The 25,492-nt window shown below is 38.7% G+C and overlaps 1 protein-coding gene across 2 annotated transcripts in view; it reads right to left on the minus strand.

Moving 5' to 3' along the window:
- Nucleotides 1–5,423: 5,423 nt before the first annotated feature.
- The window catches only part of RALGAPA2 (Ral GTPase activating protein catalytic subunit alpha 2), a 205,968-nt gene continuing 185,899 nt past the window's right edge, over nucleotides 5,424–25,492 (minus strand). Inside the window, exons 39-40 of one of the 2 annotated variants that reach the window (XM_070747006.1) lie at nucleotides 19,159–19,198; nucleotides 5,424–7,957 (exon numbers count right to left, since the gene is read on the minus strand). In XM_070747006.1, coding sequence (XP_070603107.1) covers nucleotides 19,194–19,198 — 5 coding nt within the window. In that variant the 3' untranslated portion in view covers nucleotides 5,424–7,957; nucleotides 19,159–19,193. The remainder of the gene's footprint in view (nucleotides 7,958–19,158; nucleotides 19,199–25,492) is intronic. The other variant, XM_070747005.1, reaches the window with a different exon arrangement.

Consider the following 25,492-nt stretch of genomic DNA (forward strand, 5'->3'; position numbering starts at 1 on the left):
CTCTAAGTTCACTTTCACCCTCATTTATATTACCACATGTCTATTTGTCTTCCTATGTATTTGTGTATTGGACAAATGAATAAATAAAATAAATTAAATAAATAAATAAATAAATAAATAAATAGAGATTGGGTAGATACACTGTTTCCCCTTTTTGCATGATTCTGATAGTCTTGAACTTTTGTGTTATCCATGAACCCAAATTTCATTCGTCTGGTCTAATTATTTTCTTTGCTTACAGAAGCAATGGGCTTCTGCAGAGTGTCTCCCAGTTTAGAGTAATCTATCCCTTTTTCTCTCTCTTGTTATGCATTGAAGGGAAATTCTTTTACTCAGCTCTGAAGCAGAGCTCCCTCTATGGAAGCCTAACTGAGTGAGCACAGGCTACTTACAGGTTTGCTTTAGCTAATTTCTAGGATCAGTGGTCCATTCATCCTTGAATCTCTTACTCGCTCTATAACATTCAGGTGGACAATGGAAACACAGGATGTGTTTTGAAATGAATTATAGTCAAGGCAGTGTGAGAGTCTCTAGGAATCATAGCTTTGTACAAAATCACAAGAGATACTCTGATTGAAGAGCACTCCCAGAACATGATTTCAGCAGAGATGGAGGTTTGATTCCTTTAAAAAAGCTCACAGGAACTGTCTTATTTTGGGGTGGGGGGGGGGTCATGTTTTCTAAAACTCTCTTGTATAGCAAATGTTCTGAGTCAGGTATAAATTTTTATTTGGCTTCAAGATATGTAAGAGAGAAAATTTACAACTATTTGATATACATGACAATACAAATATTCAATAAATCACATATAGCAAGCAAGCAAACAAAATCTTACAGAAAAAATTAAGCAAAGCTCCAATTTTTTTTTTAAAAAAATAGATATTGCAACCTTAAGGCAAACTCAGGCTTCTTTGAAGTCTGTTTTAGGTTTTATTGAATAAGAATTTTCCATTCTTATCAAGCTGATCCATCATTTGGATCCTTCGCTTTCCTGATAAGCAATTTTCAGAATGGTGAAGCCACTATTTTTAGTTCCAAAGGTTCCGATTTAATCGTAATTTTAAACTATGCTCATGAAAGCCAATACAGGCAGTCCTCGTCTTATAACAGATCATTTAATGACCATTCAAAGTTGCACCAGTACCAGAGATGGTTTTTACTTACCTTTTCTACAGGTTTGCAAATCTGAACAAGTGTGTTTGAAATAATGTTCAGGGATTAGAATATCTTATCAAAGAGATTTGTTCTTTAGTTCTCTTGAAATTGGGGGCAAACCTTTTGCTATTGGTTCCTCTTTTTTCACTTTCCTGGAAACTAACGGATTATCTAGACTACCAGTCCAGATTCAGGCCTGGATATGGGACAGAAATGGCATTATTTGCACGTTTGGATTACCTCTGTTGGAAGCAGGATAGTAGTACATCCATCCTTCCTGTACTTGACCTATCAACAATTTTCAATACCATCGACCATGATTCCCCCCTGGACAGCTTCGGGGGATGGGAGCGGGAGGCCTTGTGCTATCCTAGTTCACGTCCTTCCTCTACGCTTGCTCTCAGTCAGTGGTGATAGGAGAGATCCAGCCCTCGCCCACTGCTTTGCAGAGTTCTGTAGGGTTCTGTACTCAGCTGTATGTCTGGGCCCATGCTAAGTTAAGTGATGCCATGTCCTCTCTTGCAGTGCTTGGAGGCTGTTGCTGCACGGGGAGCAACAGGTTGAAATTAAACTCTGGTAAGACTGAGTGGCTCTGGGTTTGGGGTTCATTGGTTCAGGGACAATTGCCATCACTGGTCTTGGATGGAGTGGCACTACCCCAAACAAACCCTGTGAGTAATCTGGGGGTTCTCAACTCCTGCTCAAAGAGCAAGTTGTGGTTGGGGCCAGGAGGGCCTTTACACAACTGTGGGTTGTGTGCAAGTTACACCCTTTTCTGGACCAACATTCCTTACTCAGTCATTCATGTCTCTTGAATAGTCAACATGCTATACATGAGGTTGCCCTTGAAGAGCATACAGAAGCTCCAGTTGGTGCAAAACGCAGCTGCCCATATGGTTTTGTGCAGACCCTGGTGTGTACCTGTATCACTTCTCCTGCGGGAGCTGCATTGGTTGTCGATTTGCTTCCGGGTGAATTCAAGATGCTGGTTGTCACCTTTAAACCCTTTGGCTTGGGACCAGGTTATCTGATGGACCGTCTCTTGCTGTTACATCTACCTGACCCATCAGAATGGGGAGATAGGGAATGGTGTGGGTCTCATCCCTTAGGGAGATACACCTGGTGGGACCCAGAAGAAAGGCCTTCTCTGTGGTGACCCCCCTCGCTATGGAACATCATTCCCCTAGAGATTAGAATGGCCCCCACTCTAGCACTCTTCTGGAAGGCACTGAAGACCTGGTTCTGCCAGCGGGTGTGGGGAACCCGGAGCTGGATGGAGCCCATTAAATGGCTCTTGGGATCTGCTGTCACTGTGGTGGAGGGTGATTTTGTTATATTGTTATATGACTCTTATTAGTTTTATTGTTTTTACATGAAATTTTATATTCTGTAAGCCGCCTTAAGTCACCATGTGTGAATAGGTGGTAATATAAATTCCCTAAATCACCATCTTCTATATCAGAGGTGAAAACTGACCAATTCAGGCGAATTGCTACGGATTATTGGCATTGGTTTGCTGAACCAATAATCACTGTTTTGTGAAAGGCAGGAAAATGGAGAAGGGGATTTTCTTGCCGGTCATCCATTCCTCAGGCTCAGCACAGACTGAGGGAAGGGTGGTAGGCAGCAAAATTTATCTCCCCATTTTCCTGCCATTCACAACAAAGAGTGGCTAGGACCCAGTGAGGAGCCCCTCAACGTGAGTGATGTCAAGTTTGCCACACCCTCCCAATCACATCCCCCAACAAGCCATGCCCACAGATAGGGAAAAGTTTTGAATGTTGACAAGGGTCGCTCAGAAAGTAATGCACCTAATTTTTTTCTAAGCCTACAGTAATGGTACGGATGTAAAACTTTAGATATACATTATTTGAATTGTCAGGAGTGTGGGCGTAAATTTTGCGTTTCTTCAGACAGATAGCATAGTTGCAGCCGTGTTTTGAAATGGCGTCTGTAAGTGATGTACATTACAAGCAGTGTCTCATCATTTAATTCTTCACTGTGGAGAAAGAAACTGTTTGGAACATTCACCAAAGTTTGTGTAGAGTTTATGGAGAATCTGCAGTCGACAGAAGTACGGTTAGTCACTGGGCACAGAGGGAGAGGTCATTAGAAGACAAAGAGGTGATTCGCACAGTGGAGAAATGGTTTTGTGACCAGAACAAGGAGTGGTACCGACAGGGCATACACTCCCTTGTGTCTCGCTGGAGGAAGGCCATAGAACGGGATGGAGATTACGTGGAAAAATGGGGAGTGTAGAAGAAACATCATTCTTTCTTGTGTATAAGTTTCATTGTGTTCAATAAATAATTGTTGAAGAAAAACAATGTGGTGCATTACTTTCTGGGCGATGGTTGTATAAAAATGGTTGCATGTATTATGTTCCAGCAATTTCAACCAAACTTGGTATACTTATATGTTCTATCTTCTATGTTTCATATGACTTACTATCTGGTGATAAATACTGTGTGGATAAGACACCCCTAACACCGCTAGGGATGACCTTTCAGCAACAACGGTTGTGTTCTGTACACTGAGCTTAGATCAGCATTAGGCTGTGGTGTGTTCAATCAAAGGCCAGACTGGTTATGATTTGTCTTCCCAAATATCTATCAGTTTATCCAGAATAATAAAGGGATAATTTTCCTCTCAAAGTGAACTAACAGTAAAATGGCAAAGTTGCCAAAGTTTTCAAAAGCTATCCAGTATTTAACTAAAATAATTTTATAAATATGTAAATACATATAATTGCTGTCATTTATAAAATGTATGAATGGCAGCATGTTTACAAATCAATTTTAGAATATAAATATTGAAGGTATTATCTATCACGAACTTCAAGATGAAATAGTTTATGATTAATAGAATAATAATTTCCTGCTTCAGTAGGGCAAATGAGTTAGTATTTAAATGAGTTCAACAATACCACACTTTTTTTTCTTAAGCAATTTATTTTTTATAAATTTGTTTTACTTTCTCTGTTTATTAGTCACCCACATTTGTTGAGTGGCATACAAATATAATAACATATTACTTATTTGTAAATGGTCATTACTTGGAAAAAATATGAGTAGTTGGGAGAAAATATGTCAATATGTGATGACACGAGGCATGATCATTATGCAAGGAACTTGGACGTAAATGCCAGTAAATAAATTAATAATTTTCATCATAAAATAATGCAGTTGCTATGCTTTGCTTTGCTCCCCCCACCAGAATATCTTTAGACATGTCTATGATTAAAGTCCTGCTAATGTCATTCCACTAAGTATTTGTAAACTGTCTAGTCACTTAGGTGAGATGGGTGGTGCAGAATTTTGATAAATAAATAATACATGTAAACCAATAATACTATATTGTGTTTTTGAAAACAATAATTATCTACTTGTAATTATAATTTATCGTATTATTTTATTGATTATATAAAAATAAATTATTTTATCAAGACAAATTCATTCTTGGCTATTTTGTTTAGTAATGAAAGACTTTATTAATCATTAAACATATTCGGTTGCTTTTAAGTAACTTTATCCCTGAAACCAACATATGGTTAGCTTTTTATCCACTTATGTATTTATAGTCAGTAAACTATAATAAGCATATGAGAAGTTTTAGAATGTCCCAAATATCATTAAACGCCTACAGCAGTGATAGTGAACCTTTTTTTGCCTCGGGTGCTGAAAGAGCATGGGCGCATGCTATTGCGCATGAGTGAGTGCCCACCCCCATAATTCAATGACTGGGGAGGGCGAAAACAGCTTCCCTCCTCCCTTGGAGACACTCTGGATGCTGGAAATGGCCTGTTATCCAAGTTCTGGTGGGCCTAGTAGGCTCGTGTTTTGCTCTCCCCAGGCTCCAAAGGCTTCCCTGGAGCCGAGGGAAGGTAAAAATGGCCTCCCCCATCCTCCTGGAGGCTCTCTGGAAGCCAAAAACACCCACCCAGAGCCTCTGTGTGAGCCAAAAATCAGCTGGCTGGCACACATGCATGTTGGAGCTGAGCTAGGGCAACGGCTCACGTGCCAGCAGATATGGCTCCACGTGCCACCTGTCGCATAGGTTCGCCATCACTGGCCTACAGTGTGTCGGAAGCATGTGAGTTTCTTAACCATTTAAACCTTAAACCTGCTGTTAGTAGATTGTTGCAGTTTGATTCTGTTTGGTTTAGCACATTTGCAAAACATTCACAATTCTATCTCTTCTTTTACATGCCAAGCACCTTTCATAATATGGTAATATATTTCAAAAATGCAATGCATAAATGAAAAAGTACTTTTGTATAACTCATGTTTTTAATGTAAATACTTAATAAATATTTTTTTAAAAAGAGAAAGTATTTTGGGACAATTACGACCTTAATGACTGAGAATCTCCATAGCATAGGCATTGACTATGTTATATTCAAGATAATTGGCCCAATACAAACCAGTGTCTATGATGACTACAATTTAGTACAGTAGTTATGAATTAGAATTGCTATATCCAGTTCTATGTAAGGAAAAGGGCTGCATTAATTGCAAATAGCACCAGAAATAAAATACCGGTAAATTAAAGCTATGTCTTCAATTGTTTTTTTTCACTCAGCCCATTCCCACCAACATTGTTCCCAAATATTGTTGCTTCATCTATAAGTGTTTTTGCCTGTTACCAATTATAAAGGTTAAAAAACTACATACTGATTTTGACTTTAGTGTAGATCCATAGAAATTAATGGGTATTTGGGTGGCTCATGTACCTTCTCTAGTTTTTATGGTGTTTTCCTTAAATCTGCTCTGAAGCCCATTTAAAGAAAGGAGCAGACAGGACCAATGTGGAGGGCAGAACAAGAAAAATATCCATTCTATCAGATTCCATTATATCACTATTATGCAGACCCTAGGAGGTAATCTGTAGCAAACAAATTGATAAAATGACTGAAAAAAGAGAGTACAGTACCTTAAAAACTATTACTGCTACTAGTGAGATGAAAATAAAAGATTTACAAATAGAATATTTGATTGTAGGTCCTTGGTGTTCTGCCCTCCAAATTGCTCTTTAAGCTTGCGATACCACCAAGTTCAGAAAACACCAAGACATCACAGCACTAAGTTTTGCTATTCTCTTGCATTTGTGTAATAAAACTCAGCAGTATTCATTGTAGCTATGCATGGTTAGGACTAATTGCTATTTGAATAGGAAACAATCAAGAAGCCCTTGGTTTATAAGCTCTGTTGGGAAGTCAAAAACCACCCTGGAAGAAGGTTCAGTTACCTTCTAATGAGGTAATAAAAAGCAAATCCTGCACGGATGTTATCAATAAAATCCTCAGATTTCAAATTCAGTTTGGAGACTTTTTCTACTTCGGAACTATATTCAGCAAATATGATAGGAAAAAATGAATAAAGATAGTCCGCATTGGCAAGTGTTCATAAGTAAGAGGTATCTGATTACTAAGTATCTATTGTGCAAGGACTTTGCTTGTTTGCGTCGATATCCCAAACAGCACTTTACAAAAAGGTTTTGTATACCTGAACCAATTGATTCTTCTTCATATAGAAATTATTCTGCTTGTAAATTCTGACTGGTTTGATACAAGCTGCCAGGAAATGTGTCTTGGTATCATGAGTTTATGATTCAGTGTATTGCATGAATCCAGGCAGATGGATTGAGCAAACCATAAGTAGTGTGCAGTATGAAATGAATCATTATATTGAGCCATATTTCCCCAGGTGATCAGTTAAGTAACTGTTCTGTTTTGATAAAGTAGCCAGTATTCATAATAACAATGGATTAAAGTATTTACTTTGTAGTTTTGTCAAACAGAACAATCAGAAATAGGAACCCTGAATTGGCATGAGCCACTTAACTACTCACAATAAGATTTAAATGCCATAAGTTCATACTATATATCTTGATATGAAATAATATTTTACCAGGCAATTTCAATGTAGGTTTTACTACTGTTTTATTTATTTAACTATATAAATATTTAAAAGTGCTATTGATGGTTAAGTAGGCATTCTCGGTTATGTGCACAACAATAAAGTTTGGAAATAAGTAATATAAAATGATGCTATATTGGAAAAGATACTGTAAAAGCATAATCACTTTTCATCTATATATTACGTAATTTGTATTTTACAGCATTTTTTATTTAATATAAAAAGGAAATTACTAGTCAAAAGTCCTTCACTTTGGCTAAATGTGGCTCTGCAACAATGAAATAAAACAGTACTTTCTTCCAGTAAATTTTAAATCACACGGGGATTCTGGCTCAGTGGTTATAGATGCTGGAGCTGATCAGCTTTACCTTTACATTGAGATTATTAAAGTTACATTTAAGAGATTTTTAAGAGGAAGAGCTTTCAGTGACTATGCTGAATCTTCCTTTAGATGACATATAATTGGCAAACTAAAATTAGATAAAGCAAGTATTTTAGCACAGAAAGTTGGTCTTCAAACTTTCATAGCAGCAAGTTATTAAGTAGATCCAAGAAATAATATCAGAAAATATGAAAAATTTAACATTGAAATTTAAGGAATAATGATTTCATAGCAAAAACAGAAAATAGAAAAATCCTTCATTATTCAGTCTTCAAAATTACCACCTGGACAAAGAGCAGATGAGCATATAGGTTTCTTCTATTACTTCAAATTTCCACAATGTTTATAACTTGAAGATTGATTGAGAGTACTGGTGAATGAATAGAACCTCCCAGAAACGTGGGTGTTTTTTTTTTGATAGTTGCTGGCATTGGTGAAATCTGATTTGTTTATTCGGTCTTTACAGGAGTAGTAAAATCATCAGTCAAACATGTAGTAATGTCTGCAAAAATGAAAAAAAAAAGTCATATTAAAGCATCTATTAAAGAGCCTACAACATAGGCGACTATACGTTTATTGGTTAAAAAGATTGTACACGCAAGATTTAAAGCGGATCAGTTTGCGTTCATATATCACCTTGTATGTCCAGCCCCTCCCTCTACAAGCGGATAGAAAAGGCTTTCAGGAAAGTGGCAATAAGACAAATCTACACAAGCACTGCTCTTGTCAAATGATATCTAAACCTGTTGCCCAGCTGGCACATCACCCCCCCCCCCTTTGCAGACTCTCAAACTCTCACCAAGGCACCAAACTTAGGACATCAAAAACTAGATGCCCCAATTGTACACCTCTATGGAGAAAATGCCAGATATTTTCTCTATCTTCTACAGAGCCTTCACAAAAATAAGGTTTGTGCTTCCCCTGAGAGTCCCAAAGATCAGATTTAAAAACATTTTTATAATAAATGAAATTATCCTCATGGATTACGAATGATAACGTTATTTTATTCATATGATTTTCTGTGAGGTTAGGAAAGCCAATGCTTGCATTTTTTGCAGACAGCTGAAATTGGCAGCTAAATGCGATATAAAGACTTGTCAAAATTCTCTCTGGACAGATCTGGAAGTTGTCCATATGTATTTTAGACAGCATTTTTGTGAAAAGACAGCATACACATTCATTTTTGCAGCCACTGGAAGTGGCAGTCCCATCTGAGTTGTAAATGTAGCCTTTCAGGATTAAAGGTTTAGCAAAACGTCATCTTTTTAGCTTAAAAATTGGAATTTTACAATGTAAAGTAACATATGACATATAAGAAATAGCTGTCAAGACAGACCGCGGGGTGTGTGTTTTATATGTTTCTTTTCTCTTTTTCTTTTCTTTCTGTCTCTATTGTTGTTTGTGTAAGTCGCTTGTCTGATTTAAAACATTGTACAATACAATATTACTGTAAATAAGTATGAAACATGCTAAAGACTAGGTACTGTCTTTTTAAATGTATATATTTTCAATACATTTTTTCTTTAAAAAAATTGGAATTTTATTTTTCTTAAGATTGAAAACCTTTCAGAACTATGAATCTGCCAATTGCTGGATGAGATTCTTCATCCCATCAGCTTTGCAAGGTCTTTATATTTTTAAAATTCGCTAAGGCTTGTGAAACTAACTTAAAGACTGAAGTTCATTAGAAAATATATCTTGTTTACAAAACAAGGCTCTGAAAGCACAAGATGGCTTCATCTATAGAAAATGCTTGATTAATGGGCCTATGAAGTAGCGTATTTTTGGCACTATATGACGCACTGGACCATAAGATGCACATTAGCTTTAAAAGATGAGGAAAACAAGGGGAAAAAATCTGCCTCTGCCTCCCGCATCCATCCAGTATTGCAGCAAACAGCCTGGTCAGCTTCAGTACATTATCACAACCCCAGCACGTGGCTCATCAGGGCTCTGTTTTGTTGTGCCCACTACTGGTCAACTCAGCTGAGATGATGCTGCCGCCGGGGACCTTAGAGCATTTGCTGCAGAGCAGCTGATTGGTGTTTGGATCAGCCTCCTGGAATACAGTGATCCCTCGATTTTCGCGGGGGTTACGTTCCAAGACCTCCCATGAAAATCGATTTTCCGCGATGTAGCGGCGCGGAAGTAAAAACACCATTTTTGGCTGCCCCCGCCCCCCCAGCGCCTCCGGCGTCCTCGCCGCTACCGCCCGCCCGCCCGATCCACCACGTTCCCCGTAGGCACCCGCCCACCCGCCGTTCGCCCGGCCGCTCGCTCACTTTTATTTCACCGAACGCCCCCGGCCGATTTTCCCGAGCCAGAGCTGAGGCGAACTGGAAACCATCTCTCCTTCTTCTTTCCTTTCTCTTCCTCCCCGTTCGGTCAAAGCCGGTGGCGAGTGTCCGAAGCCTGAACTTTTCACGGAGCTGAAGCCAATGGCGGGGGCGGCGGGGCGGGAGGCTCCCTCCTTTCGAAATTGCGGAGGCGGCGTGTTTATTGATGGAGCCAGGAATGCAAGGGCGACGCCGGGCCGCGCGTTTTATGCAGTCCCTTCCCTGGCGGCTTCGGCTGTCAAAAAAGAACTATGCCTCCGTGCGTGCGCGGTTTAGGAAATGGCGCGCCGGAGGCTTCCCTCTTTTGCAGCCTCGCGTTTAAAACTGAGGCAATTTCCCTAAACAAAACGCTTGTGATGAGAGAGGGAGGAAGAGAATGACAGGAAAGAAAGAGAAAGAGACAGAGAAGTGACTCTTGGTGATGACGTATGACGTCATCGGGTGGGAAAAACCGTGGTATAGCAAAAAAACCGTGGAGTATTTTTTAATTAATATTTTTTGAAAAACCGTGGTATAGCGTTTCGCGAAAATCGAGACCGCGAAAATCGAGGGATCACTGTACTGTCGATCAGCTGTACTAGGTGGTGAGAATCGCTGCTGCCTATCGCTGCTGCCACAGCCTATTACTGCTGCCATTAGGTGGTGGCAATCAGTGGTGGCAGCGATCCTCGTTGCCTAGAACAGTTGATCGGCAGTATTTCAGGAGGGCAACCCGACCACCAATCAGCAGCGAAGGCTCCATCGTTCCTCGGCGGTCGCTAACAGCGGTACAGTGACAGGCGGCGAACAGCATCACCAGACCAAATCCCTCTCCCCATTGCAATATTCACTTTATAAGATGCACAGACATTTCCACCCACTTTTTTTGGGGGGGGGGGAGTTGTTCTGATCTAGGCTTCCTGTTAAATAATAAAGCACAAACAAGTCCAAAACCCCTTTTTATTTTAACGGCTGTGAATTATGTTCATTCCCAGTCATAATAAGTCCCAAACAATGATAATGAGTCCAACAGAAGTCTTTCGGAACAAGGCTGATATCATCAACTTTTATCTCTCTTGACACACTGCCAAAGACCTAATTGGCCAGGAGCTTTGCAATATCTGAATGAATGCATTTAAAATCAATCTCTGAAAGATGTACAAATTCTCAGTTACAAGAGGGTAATATGTATAATATGTGTATGTATTTGAAGGGTTTATAATAAAATTATTTATTTTTCTTATATACTCTAATGAAATTCATATTCAGAAATGTACACATAATTGCCTTAGGACATTTCGGAAGGCAGACAAAATTGTATACCTCCCCAGATCATTTTAGAAAATCCATACTAATAAAGATACATTCTATGTTGTTTCTTTTACATTACATTACATACAACTACATACCACTTGATGATAATCACAATTGAATGTGTATCGTTATTTTAAAACAATTGAATCTGATGGAGGCCATAAATGTTCTTGCTATTATGTTCACCCAATATGGTTGACAAGCACTTTGCGTTAATTCAGGGCTAGAATCTTTGTGACTGACTTCCTTGCAGGAAAATGCAGATTTTAGTAAAGTCTATAGCTGGTGTGATGGAGTGCTTGAAGTGTGGTGAATTCTACTTCAGTGTTCTATATTGTGTCTGTGCTATGGCTGGGCCATCTTCCTTTGATTCTTGGGGAGAAAGTGTGTTCTCCCAAGACTTACTTATTTAAAAATGTCATCCATTTTCCTACTTTAAAAGCATGAGTGAATTTTATGTTGAAGTGGTATTGGAAAATATGCAGATCTAATTAATATTTTAATAATACAATATTTATTCAACATCACCTTGTAAGGCTATATATGTTAAAGGTAGTTTAGAAATATTTTAATAAAGCAAGGTTACTTGGCTTCAGATATTGAAGGAAAGGTCAAAATCTGGAGTGACAAATAAGAACATAAGAAGAGCCATGCTGAATCAGGCCAAAGCCCATCGAGTCCAGCATTCTGTGTCACACAGTGGTCCATCAATTGTCCATGGGGATCATGAGCAGAAAGAGAAGGCAAGACCCTCCCTTTCCCTTGACCCCCAAAAAGTGATACTCAAAGGAATCCTGCCTGCCTCAACAAACATAGAGGCATTATAGCAGAAATATAGCAGAGTGACAAATATTTTAATGAATTCCCTCCGTTTTATATTTTTCTATCAAAAATACAACTGGCAATAGTTTTAGATAGCTTAGCAAAGCATATTGGCAGCTATTCCAGACAAACATGAAAAGCTTACGAAGAAAAAAGGAAACTTGCTGCTACCATATGATGCAATTCCTAGAAGAGTAACATAACCACACTCACATAACAGAGACAGCATCACCAGCAAAATTAACAGTTTACCTGTGATGTGTGTCTCAGTGTCTGCCAACTGCAAAATGTTTGGCTATACAGTAGGTGAGCAGTAATACATTAATACCAGCTTCTCACTTGGATTTTTAAAAACAAATACTTTGGAAGGGAAACTCTAGGGAAATATAAAATAGCTACTTCTAATAGTTATGCTTCCCATCTAGACTTTAAGTTTCTATTTTCACTGTATTGTTGATCCAGGAAATCTATTGTTTACTGTTTATATGAACATTTACCTAAAGTCAAATAAACTTACACTCATATAAACAATTTGTGCTGCTGTAAGCCCGAGTTCATAATCTTCGGATGGATGTGTATATTGGGAGGTTAAATGTGAACATTATAAATAACAGTTGCTCCTTATGTTCTATTTAAGATGCAATTTCATCTATATACAAACAGTTCATTTTTATATAATACATACTCTTAATTTCCTGAAAGAGATAAAGCAGTTTATATTTAAATTGATATTTCTCTTGTACAGGCATAATGATTAACAATGTCTATTCATTTAGAAATACATTCTAGGCTGTTTAAAAAGGCTGAGTTTTTGTATATAGAATTTCAGCTAAAATTGCATCTCTTCTAACTTAAGAGAAAAAAATACTTAATTCAAAGGTAATTAAATTTATTTAAAGCTTATATTCATGTACATAAGACAATCAGGATGCAAGACCTTTAGTTAGTTACTTAGCATAATTATAATCAATGCTCCCAGGAACAGAGAAATGCATGTTGCAATCAAGTACAGTTGTTGCTACTGTGTCTTTGATCTGCCCCAGGAGACTTCTGCAAATGCAAATACCATTTCATCAGCTCTCTCCCAGCAAAGAACTTTTCAACAACGTTATCCTTCTCCTGCAACGTCATGTGTGAGTTTGTGAATGCCAAATGCAATATACACATTCCTTTGAGAATGGAGTTAGTTGTGTGACTCCGATAAATAGATGAAAAAGATGGACGTATTTGTATCTAACACACTAGTTCCTCTGGTTTTTTAAAAATTATATACAGGAAAATGCATTCTTAAATGAAATGTTTGCATTGTACAGAGTGCTTCATCTTGATGGAGGAACTAGCGTATTAGATACAAATGAGAGTGGTGGCACAGTGGTTAGAGTGCAGCACTGCAGGCTACTTCAGCTAAACTGCTAGCTGTAGTTCAGCAGTTCAAATCTCACCATTGGCTCAAGGTTGACTCAGCCTTCCATTCTTCCGAGATGAGTAAAATGAGCACCCAGATTGTTGGGGGCAATATGCTGATTCTGTAAACAGTTTAGAGAGGGCTATAAAGCACTGTGAAGCAGTGTTCCCTCTAATTTTTTTGGGGGGTGGGCGGAAAAGTATAGTGTCTGAGCGGCAGTCCCTTTGGGACTGAGCGGCACAGAAATATTAAATAAATAAATAAATAAGTAAACAAACAAACAAATAAATAAAAAACACACCCTGTTTTGCCTCAGAGAATTTCAAAATAAAATACTGTACTGTGTATCTCTAACAGTGAGCTCATAATAGGGCAACTCTATCAATATCAAAATGCCACTTAAATAGTTGAGCTAGTTTCAAACTAGATTTTGAGTTTCTTTCTCTCTTCCTTACTCCCATTCTTTTTCTTTCTCTTTTCCTTCCTCTCTTTTTTCTATCTGTTTCTCTCTCTTCCTCTCTCTCTCCTTCCCTCTCACTCTTTCCCTCTCGGCTTCTGGGCAGGTTTGGAAAACTCTGAGTTGATGATGATTTAAGTGAGCGATTGCTCACTGCTCAGCTTAGAGGGAACTATGCTGTGAAGTAGTATATAAATCTAAAATGCTAATGCTATTTATGGAATGACAAAAGGTAATTTGTCATCAGAGCGGAATATGGAATATTCCTCAAAGTGGCCTTACATGTTCCTCTGATACCACTTTAAACAGAGCTGCCCATCCAGCTCTCTGGGGATGTGTCAATCCACACAATCCATGACATTCTACACATAAGCCCATTTCAAGATAAGCCATCGTTCACACTGTTGGTATTTTGATTAAAAATTGGAAAGTCAGCTTATCTGCAGATGGATTATACCTGAGTATATGGGGTATAGAGGTACAGTATTTGAAAGAAGTATTATTGTATATACTTGGAGATAAGCCCATATATAGCTAAGCCAAACTTATCACCTAAAATTCTATAGACTTATCTGCAAATATATACATTAATTATATTTTGCCACTCTTATCAGCCACAAAATAAATATTAATAAGGAATTTTAGCCATGCTCAATTGAATTTGTTCTTTATTCTTTTCCAGGGGTACAGTATGCATTTCTTCTGTTAATTTATCTTCTAGAGTGTCTCCGAGAACCTGGGGGCTCACCAGAATCCACATGTAGTGTGGATCTGCACAATTGTGATGTGACCTGAGGCCATCATCACCTCTGCATTCTAGACAGCAAGTAAGGCCTCTGTTGATTTGTCATCAAAAACTGGAATAATCCCAAATTCCGTTTGGAAGTGAGTAAACCATCAAGCACCTGGGATAAACTGATTGAATGCGACGCTCCTCTATTAGAGAAGTCTGCGCTCCCAAAACATCAACTCTCCCCCACTTTTACCTCATGTCAAAAGGCTCCATGATGGAACACAACCACGGAGAAAATCTATGTAAATAAGGTCAACAATCTACTGAGAGGAGCAGTTTTCCTCCCAGCGCTATCTCCCAACAGTGGCACTCATTGCCACTGTAGCCGGATCCAGCCATAGTTTGCTGCTGGCCATCCTCTTCTCTTTACATTTTTCCCAGCACCAGAGCCTTCTCTTGGGATCTAATATATAATGTGTCTGAACTCTGAAGACGGATAATTTGAGCCTGACCATTTGTACTTTGACTAAGAATCTGGGTTAATTTGTTAAATAATTATGGTAATGTACAGGTGAAACTTGAAAAATTAGAATATCGTGCAAAAGTTCATTTATTTCAGTAATGCAACTTCTGAGTTGCAAACCAAGTTCTGAGTACATATGCATGCTTATAGTTTTCAGAGGTCCAATATTATATATTGCTGCCGCTTTAATTGTTTATTGTTTGACAAATTATTGTGAATCCATAGGTAAAGAGAAAGGTTTTCTAGCATATGCCCCCCCCTTCTCACCATTAAAAGTTATGTGTGGGTATGATTGTAATATTGAGTGTTGATTATGTATTACTGCTTGTTTTTAAGATAATGTGTTTTAGCCATAGTTTTAATAATTAGATTTTATATTTAATAATTAGATTTTATATTTAATTATTAGAGGGGCGGCATACATCTAATAAATTATTATTATTATTATTATTATTATTATTATTATTATTATTATTTTCCTTCTTCAACTCTAGCGATGGTGCTTATCTGTTTCTTGGCTGAAGGAGCCAGCATCGCCTGAATTATTTCCATGTCACATGGCCAGCATGACTATATGCCAAAGGGGCATGGAACACTGTTACCTTCTCACTAAAATGATACATATTTATCTACTCACATCTGCTTGCTTTCGAACTCCTAGATAGGCAGGAGTTAGGGCAGGTAATGGGAACTCACCCTCTCATGCAGCACTCGAGTCTCAAACCTGGCCTGTCAGCTTTTCATCTGACAAGTCAGCATCTTTAACTGGTGAGCCACTGCATCATTTGTGAATCCATGCAAACTGCCTAATAGTAGATACTCCTCCATTATTAGGAAGAAGAGAAGGTACCATTCAATATTCATGAAGGTCTGAAAAATTATAATTGATAATTCAAGCAAAATCTAATACAAGGTGTTATGCTGCCCTATTTGTTGATTTAATGATAACTTGAGATAGCCTCCCAAATTTAATGAAATCCATTGTCATGGATTTCATTAAATTTGGGTTCACTTTCATCTTCTGCATGGACGTTAAAATTTTCCAAGGACCATAGTCCTGCAGTTCTGCACCATTAGATTAGCTCCATATAACACCGATGCAGTGTATTATGTACTACATCTGTCATGCTTCTCTATGCACGGTACTTTGCTTGGATATAATTTTTTTAATGAAAGTGATGATTGCTTTTGAACCAGCCTTTTATCGGTCACCACGATGGGCAATGTTGCAGGTATCAAGTTTTATGTCAAAACTAATGTTATCCTAACAAAAACAATTTATCATGTAGATTGGGCAGGCAATACTGTACATTAGTCATCAAATCACCTAGGTAGACTAAATGTAGGGTTGAACTTAAGTTTCCATTATCTTAACCAATATATCACACTGGCTGTCAACTGTAAGTTTGACATTGTTTATGGCATTCTGACCGCCTGCTTATAACCTAAATATTTCCAATTATTTGAAATATGGGAAGTCATGGGTTCTAAATTCCATTGCTACTGGTTCACTTGTGCACACAACACTTCTGCACATGCGCAGAAGCTTCTGTGCATGTGCAGAAGCATCCGGGGCAGGTGGGCAGAGCCTTCTGCACTGCCATCACTGGTTCGTAGAACCAGATCATACCGATAATAATCCACCACTGGATTTGGCTTTTAGATAAATAAGCAGGCAAGTGCTTTTGTTATCACTTCTCTTTATATATGTATGAAGAGCAGAGGAGAAATACTAAAACAGACTATTTAATTCTGCTCCTTTGAGGATTCATCGCCAACCTACTCTCTTATCAGATGTTCTAAGTTAAAGTAGCTTTATTTCAGTTATTATGACAGCAAATGGAATGGAGATTTATGTTGTGGCATGTTTGCTGGTGAAAAAATTGGGCTATTTTCACCCCAAAATTATTTTGGGACAACATTCTCTGTAGGTGCGCAAATAAAAATCTGTGAATGTGTAAATGATATTTGAAGTTAATTCTAGGCTAGCAAGCAGTCTGCTGCTATTTCTTTTGCTAAGTTTTTTAAATCCTGAAACTTCTTTGATGCAGATGTATTAATTTAAGCAATTTAACAGGGAATACTTTTTCTGTTTGAACATTTAGATATTTCATATAATTAGAAAGATAATTTCAATTTAATTTAGGAAATTTAAGTTGAATAGTAGAGATTTAAAACAATACCTTCCCCCCTCCAAGTAAGGAAACTCAAGCAAAACTCATTCAAAAATCTGGCAAGGACAGTTCAACAAATATGAAAATATTTCATGACAAATAAGGAAAGATGGTCACAAATGAGACATTCCATTCAGTCATAAAATAGGTCAGTCATGATTTCATGATCTTTTTTGGAGCAGCTCCGTCATTAAATGAACCAATGCTTTGCATTGGGTGCCATTTTTGCTATAAACCAGAAATAAAAGCTGGCTTTTGGCCAAACCATCATAAAAATAAGATCATGTGACAGTGCTATGTTTGGTCACATGATTATAGGGAGGGAGGGGGCACTACGGGAACAAAATAAATCTTGAATCTCAGTCATAAGTAGACTCAGGTAGGGCCATTGCAAGTCAAGGACTGCCTGTTATTTCAAAAGCAGACATTTAATCAGTCAGTGTTTTCTTGTGTCATGTTAATAAGGAAGAGTGGATTAATCTGTTGAATTTGATATAAAACAGTTTCCACATATTTTTGATTTTGAAAAATGACTGTATTGAAATGTGATTTCATTCTAATTTGGAAAATGCAAATACTCTTTCCCATTTGATTGACGTGTATAGAAAAAATGCAGAATTAAGAAATAAATGCAAATAATGCAGTCCTGTTATATAAATATTCCTATGTTACTATGTAGAAAAGACTAGTCCCCAAAATAATTCAAATGTTATAGTGAGAGATTATTACAATAGAAGGAAAATAGAATGCGTTTTTTGCCTGGTGTTGTCTATGTAAACCATTAAAAAGATATTTGGTTGGAAAGTATGTCTCAACATCATTCATCTTTGAATAATAAAAGACACAGTCTCCAAATAAAATATTAGGAAATTATCTGATTTAAGTGGAATCACTTCCAAGGGAAAGCGAGCAAAGTTAAATCGATGAAACATTTATAACATTGATACGTTATCCTTTGAAACATAAATGACTTCCTTTTCTTAGGGATAGTTCCTCATAGAAATTTGCTAAATGATTGTGTAACTCTGATACAGAAGACTAGTTTTCAGTTGATGCAGGGATATGATGCAGACTCACTGACCAATGTGAAGAGCTGGCCATTTAGGGAAGCTGTTCTTTGAAAACTCAATTCTCTTTATCCGCAGGCTGGTTTTGCAAGAGTTAAATCAGTGTCCCAGCAACCCAGTAAGTGCATCTATCCAGCAATGCTCTGCTGCCTAGCAGCTTCCTTCTTCCTTTTCAGGATTGCACTGGAAATTGCCCAAACAAGCAGAACCAAGCAGACTGCAAAGGTCACACCTGGCGTGTGGCCAGCTTGCTCTCTGGCTCCAAAACTGCACCCCCAATTGCCAGGTTCAGGGCAGCCTATGTTTTCCCTCTTTTGTTTCCCTTTTCTTCCCCCAGCTGTTCCATTCATAGGCCCAAGCTCAGCAATCTGCCCTTCCCAGAAAAAGAGCCCCTTATTAAGCTGAGCTAACTCAAAGGGCCAGCACAGCACGTGCCACTCCTTATCGGCACCATCTCAAGATCCTATTCCATGGTGCTTAGGCAACAAAAAAAAGTAAATGGTTTTAACTCCCATTGGCTCCCCTGCAGCAATTCAAACAAAAGTGCAAAGCAACAAAGACATTTTCCACCATGGCAGGTGTTGGTGTCAAATTCTGCCTGAAGCAAACAGGCGCAAGAAAAAGAAAGAAAGAAAAAGAGAGAAAGGAAGAAAAGAAGGGAGAGGGTTTTCTAACAAAGCTTAGACATTCGGGACCAGAGGGCTACCAATAATATTCTTCCTAGTGCTCCTTAGCAAACCAGACATAAACAAGGACCATTTGATCTCAGAGCAAACCCAGTGGAAAAGCAAGGAACCAATCAACATAAAATGACAGCTATTTCAGCTTCATGCAAGCAAAAGAAGGAATCTAGTTAGTAAATTGAGAATGACGCCATGTGAGCAAACTCTTACCTTTCTCAATTACCGTAACGAGATCATTACATATTTTAATCTAAAGGGAAAGAAAACAAATGTATGTAAATATGGGAATAGTGCACCTGCTGCTCTGATGACAGTCTTATACACACATTATTACAGTTATTAGAGGAGAGGAGGACACAAGTTGGAAATAAACCTAATGAGCATCAGCAACATTATGAAATAAGACGTAGATAGTAATAATTCTACAAAGCTGGTTTTGCTTATTTGACTACGTTGTCTAATATACAGTAGTTTATTAAAAGCTTGACAATTGTACCTGGATTTAGCATGCAGATAGAGTAGAATATTCAAATTTATTACAATCTTCCCCCCAAACTCAGAGTAATGTTTCTCTTTATACAATTGTGAACTTGTAAGAAAATATTCAGAAATGGAGAACAAGAAATCCCTCCTTAGTGTTTTGTTTTTACAGCATGATGGAAGGTTGTATTTTTGGTTAATATGATAGAATATTGTTTTGCTTGTTATATTTTCTCACACCCTCAATTTTTAAAGGTTTTTCAGGTAGTCCTCGAGTTATGAATGTAATGGAACCTGCCCATTCCATTTGTAACCCGAGGATTCGTTGGGAATGAATCTTGTACCTTGAAACATGATCACTACTGTTTCAAGATACCCATCACCAGTGGTGGGTTCCTACCGCTGCAGTGGGGTATGCTGTTCTGGTATTGGCCCAACGGTTGTGCAATTTGTGCGTGACAGGTCAGTACTGTCTTCGCTAGTCCATTGCATGGCACCATCTTTTTTTCTGAATTTTTGGCTTTTTTTTTGCTTCCTGCACATGTGCAGAAGCAAAATCCCGTGAGGGGACACTCTTGCAGGCAAGATTTTGGTGAGGTTTTTCCCTTCCTGGGATCCCCACAATTGCTCCCCCACATCCTGCCATGCCAGGTCACTTATCTGATGAAGATCTGTCTCATCTCCAGCCCGTTTCTTTGCCTGCTCTTTCCGTTTTTGTTGCTGAAATCTTCCTCAAGCAGTTTAGCGGCAAGAATGGAGGCCTGGAAAGGTGCACACAGCATTCCAGGCCTCCTGTCTTGCCACCAAACTGCTTGGGGCTGGCTTTGGTGACGAAAAAGGCCTAGAAGGAATGCCTGAGAAGACCCGGTGGTGGTGGTGGTGGTGAATAGGCAAGGTGAACAACTGCCATGGTGTGGCAAAACTTGTAATTTTAGGACTTTTGTTCGCAAATGCTAGGGAGTGCTTATTGCGTAACTTCGAACACTCATAACCTGGGGATTACCTGAATGAACAAGGTTTTATACTAAAAAATATAATTTTAGGATTCTGAATTTTGATGAGCTAGCAAATAATTCAATGGACGTAGCTTGGCCCTCTCCCAATACTTTCTATTTCTCTGGCTCATCATTTTCAATCTTTTGGGTTATTAGCAAATCTACTCTTCGGAGCACAGATGGCAAAACATTACAGTGTGTCAAAATGATTATTCCTTTGTTCAGGGACATGATGTTATAAACACGATGTTATAAAGATATCAAGGCAGGAGAGAGACAACTTTAATTCTCAAAGGAATGAAGTATGAAGGTAACTGGTTGATACCCTTTTGTAATTCAATAACCCTAATATATTGACTGAAGAACCATTTGGCACTATCAAATCCCATCAATAACAGCACAGAAGATGCAAGGCTGCCACAGGTTAAAGCATAATGTAAACATTTTCTTTGGCTCATTTTATCATTGTAACCTGTACTAAGTATTTTTGAGGACTCCAAGAGCCCGAGACATGAAAAATAACCCCAAAAGATATCAAGATCTAAACTTTCACCCTTTTTGCCATTTTACCTTCCTGGTCTCTTCGCAAACTGGTGAAGGATAGTTACTAACCAGGTTATCATTTGCACAGTAGGAATTAATGGCTCCCAAAGTTTTTCTTAATCCAATACTACAAACTGCATTTCAGCAACAGCATAATGAGATTTACTTATCTGGTTTTGCAGATGAAAGTCCTTTATCATAAGTCTTTGCACCAAATCACTAATAAAAATTGGGTAACAATGGATCTGGAATACAAGCTTTTAAGACAGGAACTAGGCTATAAGGCAAATGCTCATTGCTATTGTTGCATATAAGTATCTTCATGCAAAATCTAAAATTAATACCAAAAGCCTTTGATCCATGATCTCTCTTCTTCAGAAACTTATTCCATCAAATAATTGTAGAACTGAAAGCTGATTAAAAGTTTACATTTAAGATTTCTGAAGGTTTGTTCATTTTTGTGTGTGTGTGTGTATATGTGTACGCTGTAAACCTGAACCCTGAACCCTGATCAGTTGTAACACACAGGCCTTGTCCTCAGCTAATATCTTCTGCACAGATATTCTATAATTTATGTATAATTCCTTTACAAAAGTTATGTTAGTCAGTTATCTTGTACTACTGAGAAGCCTATTTACTCTATTGTAAACGTCTGGGTGATTATAATAAATTTTATTATTTGTGCCCGTATTATGCTTTTTGCATATGACAATATAGTATTAACCCTTTAAAAATAGTATTTCCTATCTTCCAAATCATTAGCCTGTTTATGAATGAGCTCTTCTTGTTCTTCTTGATGAGAAGATGTCTTGTCTGGCTGCTGGGCTGGGTGTGACTTCGGCTGCAGGGGGCAGGGGGAGCCACAAGCAGCCCCTGAGCTACAAGCATGCCCTTTGACTTTGCTGCTTTGGGTTTTTGGGGGGAACAGTCCCCGCAGCCAATCCGGGCATGCCTTGTCAGCAATTGGGTAAAGAAGACACCAAAGGTCAATTTCTGGTGAAGCACAGGGCAACAGGGGGTCAAAAGGACATAGATGGGGAGGAAGCTAGAGGTCTGAGAGACCTAAGAGACTTTAGAGGTCTGTAAGGGGCATGCCTATCATCCCTGTCCTAATGTATCCTTTTATTTTTATTCATATACATTTCATGTATTCATGTTTATACTCATATGTACTATCAAATACATATTTGACAAAATAAATAAATAAATAAAATAAAACAAAACAAAATTGGGGGGAGTTGAAGTATCTTTGTGATTATAAGTGTGTTTGGGCTGCAGCGTATCTGAATTTTGATCATGTGATATGGATGTGTGTGTGCTGGAACAGTCATAACTTTGGGCACAGGTTGTAAGTTCCTTAAGAACTGTTTAATTCATTCCTTGCATCAGACTTCACATAAAAACAATAGCCCAGTCTACCAAAAACATAGTTGTAGAAGACAGACTAGAAATAAAAATTAAAATTAAAAATTAAAATAAGCAAGAAAATGGAAAGAAAACACCTGCCTGATCTTGATGAATATAAATCATCAGGACCTGCCAGAGTTGTGAAGGAGCTGGCAGATATTATTTCAGAACCATTGTACCATATTTTTCAAAAATTCTGGAGCACTGAGAAACTAACAGGATTGGGAAATGGGAGGGGGGGGGGACAGTCCCAGGAAACTACATACCAATGAGCTAATATCAATACCTGGGAAGATACTGGAAAAGGTAATAAAAAAAACCAGATCTGCAAATATCTAGATCAGGGGTATCAAACTCACAGCCTGCAGGCCAGATGTGTCATGCGTTGGCCTCACACACTCCTTGTTTAGCAAAGGGGGGGGAAATTCACGGTACATCATCTGATAATGATGTGACGGTGCGAGTTTGGCATCCCTGATCTAGAAATTATATGGTGATTATGATTAAACCCAATTAGGGGACTGAAATGATATAGAGTCTCCTGCTTGGGTAGGAGGTTGGATTAGAAGACTTCCAAGGTCCCTTCCAACTCTGATATTCTATTTCACCTTCATTCAGTGCCATCAAAACAGTTGCTGAAAGTATTACCTACCTGTAAAATTAAATAGCCACATAAAAATAGAGTTATCCAACCTTGTCAGGTGCAAAGGATACATTACTACGTTAAGTTGCACACGGATTTATGCAAACCTATATACAAGAATCAACCAATGGTGAGGACTAAATTGACAAAAGTCCATGGAATTCAAGCACGACTGAATGCTCTCCCCACCCCAAGCTCTGCCTGCTCTTTACCTGCAACTTTTAACCATTGTATAATTCAGAAATATTCTCTAAAAAGGAATAGACAAAATGATAGAATTGTGGGATTTCAAGGGTTCATAAAAGTTACAACCTTCTACAATGTGAAAATAAATATATTTGATGTGTTGCTTCCAAGCCACGAATCCCCTATCTTATATGCATGACACAATATTCCCTCCTTAAATATATTGCATTTCTTCCTGTTGAAGAACACCCTTTTTCAGGTATACAGATTAAATTGCAATTTTGACCTATCATCTTAAATAGTACTTGATTCTTTGTAAAAGCATAAAAAGAGGGTTTAAAAAAAAATCTAGCTATGTATGATACAGGATCCAACATCTCTATCAGAGTGGTTTGAGACACGAAATTACATTTAATATACAGACTTCTGTGATACTAATCACGAAAAAAGTATGCTCCAGATGTAGGACTGGATAAAATGTTAGGAGGCAACACAATAAAGCTCATATTAGTTACCCTTTTTGCCCTGACATGGCGTGGAACAATATTGTAATAAATGTCAATAGAGACTAGTGATGGCAGGATCAGAGTGGGGCTGGATTTTGTGTAAATATGATACCAAGACTGTTCTAATCACTTTGTGGGGAACATATTGAAAATTAGATGGGTGATATTTTGCTGTATCTCGTGACTCTCTTGGTAGCTTTCAATATCATTAACCATAGCATCCTGGCTTGCCTTGTGGGCACAGGGCTTTGGGGAGGGCATCCTTTCAGAAGATGGTGGAGGAGGATGTCTTTCTGACACTTGGGTATCCCAGGGTTCTGTCTCATCTTCTTTGCTTTTTAATATCTACATGAAACCAGTAAGGCAGGTCATTTAGGGCTTTGATACAGAATGCCATCAATATACGGATGCAGCTCTATTGTTTCTTAAATCTAATTCTGAGAAAACAATTTGTATCCATGAATGTTGTTCAGCTTTAATAATGGTCTGGGTAAAGGAGAACAAGCTGAAAATAAATTCAAGTAAGATTAGACAACCCATGACCTCTTCAGTCATCATTTCAGAGATACAGTATTTCCTTTCCAGATTCCTCAATGCCTTCAATAATGGCATTGCTTCTAATGTACTTTAAAAATTAAAAAAAAAATCCAGCCCTTAAAAATTCAAGGACATATTCAGAGATGTATCTGTCTTGAAAGTTGGAATGGGACAACTTCCTGCTGCCACCTAGCCACCACCTCACCTCCATCATCTAGCCAGGGCCACCTTGCCAAGGGTCATCTCAGCTCGGACAACTCACTGTGGGGACAACTTGCTGTGATCCTGGCAATTCCACTCTAGTTTCCTTAGCCGGCCCGGTTTAAGGGAGGCAAAAGTTCTGGCCAGACTGCACTCCTCTAAAGGCTCCTTTTCCAGCATCCACCAACAACTGGCAGGCCAAGTGGGAGTTATTGTTCCATGTATGTGCACACCCAAGCAAGCGCACACACACATCACATTCTGAGCTTGGGGCCTTTTATTCGCATCTGAGCTGGATCCTGACAGCTCCCAGGCAGGGAAAGGGGCAAGGAAGGACAGTGATAGGATCACTCTACCTGGAACAATGACCCCGGATTAGTCCACCTTTGCGTGTGTGTGTGTGTGTGTGCGTGTGCATGCATGCTGAAAAGTGAGGTGCGAAAGCCTTTGGAGGAGTGCAGGTGGTTCATAGGAAAGTTATTATTTCAAGCTGGATGCTTCAGCGAGAAGAGTCTTTGCAGCAATGGCTGTTGGCTGTTGGGAGTAACTCACCCTATTACTGAGTCTCAGGAGACTCCTGAGCAGCAATGGGCTACGAGCCGGAATGCTAAATTGCGCTCACTGCTGCGGCTCTAGTTCTTGCAGGATACTCTAGTTCTTGCGGGATCATCGCGATTTTGCTGCTGCATCTGTGGAGGTAGCAAAATCGCGTACGGAGCCATAGGTAAAACCTCGCCAAAACACGGGTGCAATTTTGCTACCTCCACAGGTGCAGCAGCAAAATCACGCTGGTCCTGCAAGAACTTACGAGCCCTGGCGGCAAGCGCAGTTTAGCATTCCGGCTCGTAGCCCATTGCTGCTCCTGAGTCTCAGAAGACGGGCGGCATATCAATCAATCAATCAATCAATCAATCAATCAAATAAACAAACACTGTCTCTGCTGGCCTCTCTCCCCGCCTTGGAGTCATCAGGATGCAGCCCAGCATGTGAAGAGATACTTTTTCCCAAGCTGGGGTGCAATTGGTAGCTTGCCAGCTTGGATGCTG

Source organism: Erythrolamprus reginae, chromosome 3 (genome assembly GCF_031021105.1).
Source record: "Erythrolamprus reginae isolate rEryReg1 chromosome 3, rEryReg1.hap1, whole genome shotgun sequence".
Taxonomy (NCBI): Eukaryota; Metazoa; Chordata; class Lepidosauria; order Squamata; family Dipsadidae; genus Erythrolamprus; species Erythrolamprus reginae.